The 3,305-nt window shown below is 38.8% G+C and overlaps 1 protein-coding gene across 1 annotated transcript in view; it reads right to left on the minus strand.

The window, feature by feature from the left end:
* Positions 1 to 3,305, minus strand: part of LOC100533372 (Trk-like receptor tyrosine kinase) — a gene marked incomplete at its 5' end in the record, with an annotated part of 112,342 nt that overhangs the window by 29,471 nt on the left and 79,566 nt on the right. Inside the window, 3 exon segments of the mRNA NM_001204662.1 lie at positions 1,186 to 1,197; positions 1,200 to 1,205; positions 1,208 to 1,210. Of these exon segments, the coding sequence (NP_001191591.1) occupies positions 1,186 to 1,197; positions 1,200 to 1,205; positions 1,208 to 1,210 (21 nt within the window).

Below are 3,305 nucleotides of genomic sequence, written 5' to 3' on the forward strand. Positions count from 1 at the left end.
TGTATTAATTTCAAACCTTCTATTTTTCTCTTTTCCTCAGTTTGAACATCGTATACAACAACATTGGCCCTAAGGGACTCTGTGCCATTGCTGAAGCTCTTAACTTTAACTCAGCCCTGACCTCTCTCTACATCTGGGGAAATCACTTTGACGATGCAGTAAACATGGTCAGTTGCTTGTCCTCAATGTTGTCATTATTTTTATTATTTTTATGATTATTATTCAGTCGTGCATTCTCGGCATTGAGAAGAATAGGACTGACGTGGTGCTAGTGTGTCGTACACGGTGACTAAATGGCGAACCAGGTAGTGACTCTAAAAACAGAGTCATCCTCTCTACAGGTCGAGGGTTGAGTCATGTGGCTAACAACCTCTTCTGTAAAAAAAACCTGTTACTGAAACACATGCAAGCAAAAACCATTATCTCTGCTTGGCTGGTCATAGATCTTCTCCAAATGGAGAGTTTATGGAGTGAGGCTCTAAAAGCCGAAAGGAAGCTGCTAGGCAGAAGTCTCCACCATCATTCAAGTCCACCAAGTCTCTTCGGATTGGATCGTGGAATATTATGTGTGGAAAGGGACATGAGAGAGATGAAGCTCACTTGGAATGAGCTTGGAAGAATGGCCCAGGACAGAGATAAATGGAAGGAGCTTGTATGTGCCAGGAGGGAAAGGCATTGATGATAATGATTATTGCTATTGTTATTATTATTATTTTTAATTATATTATTATTGATAGTACTATCATCGTTATTATCATTCTTCTTTTTCTTGTTCTTCTCATCATTATTATTATTATTGTTATTATTATTATTGTTCATTATTATTATTATTATTATTATTACTATGGGTTTTTTTTAATAACATGATAATAAAATTCCTGTAGCGATTATTATAGTACAATTCAGCTCTATAGGCGATTTACAACATCTTTGTCTTAACAGGAAAAATACGCAAAAATGTGCATGCATCCGCACTCTATGCTAACGCCAACACATAAGCGGACATTCATATTATCAAAACACAATCGATGACGATATGCACATCACATTACTAATATGAGAGTGATTTGACTATCAAGATGGCATTACATGGAGTAGATTTTCAATTGACTCTTGATTTTGTCTTGACTTTGTATCCCTAAAATGGGGTGGCAAAAAGTTCCAGATAAGAAAGGAGACTTTGAGAGTTTTTGACTCTCTATCCTAGGTGCACTTATAAGAGACTAACAACAAATAAAGTTGAGCGCCCATTTCATTGCATGCATATGTATCTGCCAATTTCCAACATGACTGCCATTGTCTTTGTAAAAGCCTTTTATTTTCAAGACGAACAAAAAATAATCCCGCACATCTATAGAGAGAGCCGATTTTCGCATCATCTTCCCAGTATCCGCATCGCTCAGAATCGAAATACAAAACACACACACTAACGCACAAGTGTGAGACACACACACACACACACACACACACACACACACACACACACACACACACACACACACACACAAACGCACAGGTGTGAGACACACACACACTAAAGAATAATTGGAACGAGGATGGCACGTTTGAGCGGATTTTCCCCGCATCAACTCTAAGTTTTAGTAATGCTGTCTGCCAACACCAGATAAGCCTGGTGCTATGGCACACGACACGATCCTCTGGCGACTTAAGTTTATTAACAACGACGTCTGATATTTAAACCCAGTCTAAATGTTTGGTTTTGGTTTTGTTAGGTTTTGACTTGTTTGTTGTTTTTATTTTGCTTTGCTTTGTTTGGGTGGAGGGGTGTTGGAGGATGAAAGAAGGGACTACATTGACATACCTCCTAATACACACATGAACACACACACGCACACACATGCACCGAAAAGGAGAGAGGAGAGAGAGCCTGGGAGAGGAGACAGACAGAGAGAGAGAGAGAGAGAGAGAGAGAGAGAGAGAGAGAGAGAGATAGACAGACAGACAGACAGACAGACAGACAGACAGAGAGACAGAGAGAGACAGAGAAAGACAGAGAGAACTCGAGCAGAGTAATGGAACTGAAATACTATACCCTCTACTAAATTAGCCACTCGCATCAGTTTAGCTTCATCCTACTCTCCTTTAAAACGACCGTTTGAAGCAGATGGTCAACAATTATCGTATGCCTTACCTCTGGTCTAGAAGTTGATATTTGTTTACAAATTACTGAGTCAGAAGAATTTCCTAAGCATAGCATAACTTGATACAAACGAAACACAATGGACCTTGTCATCACCTTAATAATAATAATAATAATAATAATAATAATAATAATAATAATAATAATAATAATAATAATAATAATAATAAATAGTAAATAGCATTTTATAGCGCATACCCCCACTCAACAACAAGCCCTATTCGCTTTACACTATATCATTACCCCAGCAGACCATAGAATACTCCTAAACATTATCAGCTTTCCGAGCAGCATAGTGCAAGCAGCAGATTAACCCGCTCAAACCTTAACAGACTGACACGATCTTTCACTGCCTATAGCTGGGTACCCATTCCCACCTGGGTGAAGTGAGGAATATTCGTATAAAGTGCCATCCCCAAGGACACAATGTCGGGCTCCTTATGGGATTCGAACCCACGACCCTATGGTTACCTTCACAATATTCGGTCTATTTCGCCTCATTCTATTATTTCCTTACCTTTTAATCATCATCATCATCATCATCATCATCATCATCATCATCATCATCATCATCATCATCATCATCATCATCATCATACGATCATGTCTAATTAAGACCAAGTTATTCATATTGAAGCACTTCACAACTTACAAAGGAAAACAAGGGCAACTACAGTTACATCATCAACAGCAACAACAACAACAACAACAACAACAACAACAACAGCAACAACAAAAACAACAAGGGCAATAACAACAACAGTAACAACAACAACAATAGCAACAGCAATAGCAACAACAACAAAAAAACAACTTCAAGGCTGTGAGATCTAGACGTACTCGTATAACCGTATGCATGCTCAACATTGCGCCCCAAGGAGTCAAGTTGTGGTTGATTCCAAAGGAATTCCTCAATTGAAATTGATGCTTCGGTCGCCCTCACTGTCTGCTTATTACATTCTGGAGAAGAATTAATTTCGCTTTCCTCTCCAGCTGTTCTTTCCTTTCTCTTTTTATTTTCTTTGTGTTTGTCTCTTGCCTTTTTTCCCCTTTATTTTCTTACAGTGAGCTAGCTCTCTCTCTCTCTCTCTCTCTCTCTCTCTCTCTCTCTCTCTCTCTCTCTCTCTCTCTCTCTCTCTCTCTT

This window comes from Aplysia californica, unplaced genomic scaffold (genome assembly GCF_000002075.1).
Source record: "Aplysia californica isolate F4 #8 unplaced genomic scaffold, AplCal3.0 scaffold00457, whole genome shotgun sequence".
Taxonomy (NCBI): domain Eukaryota; kingdom Metazoa; phylum Mollusca; class Gastropoda; order Aplysiida; family Aplysiidae; genus Aplysia; species Aplysia californica.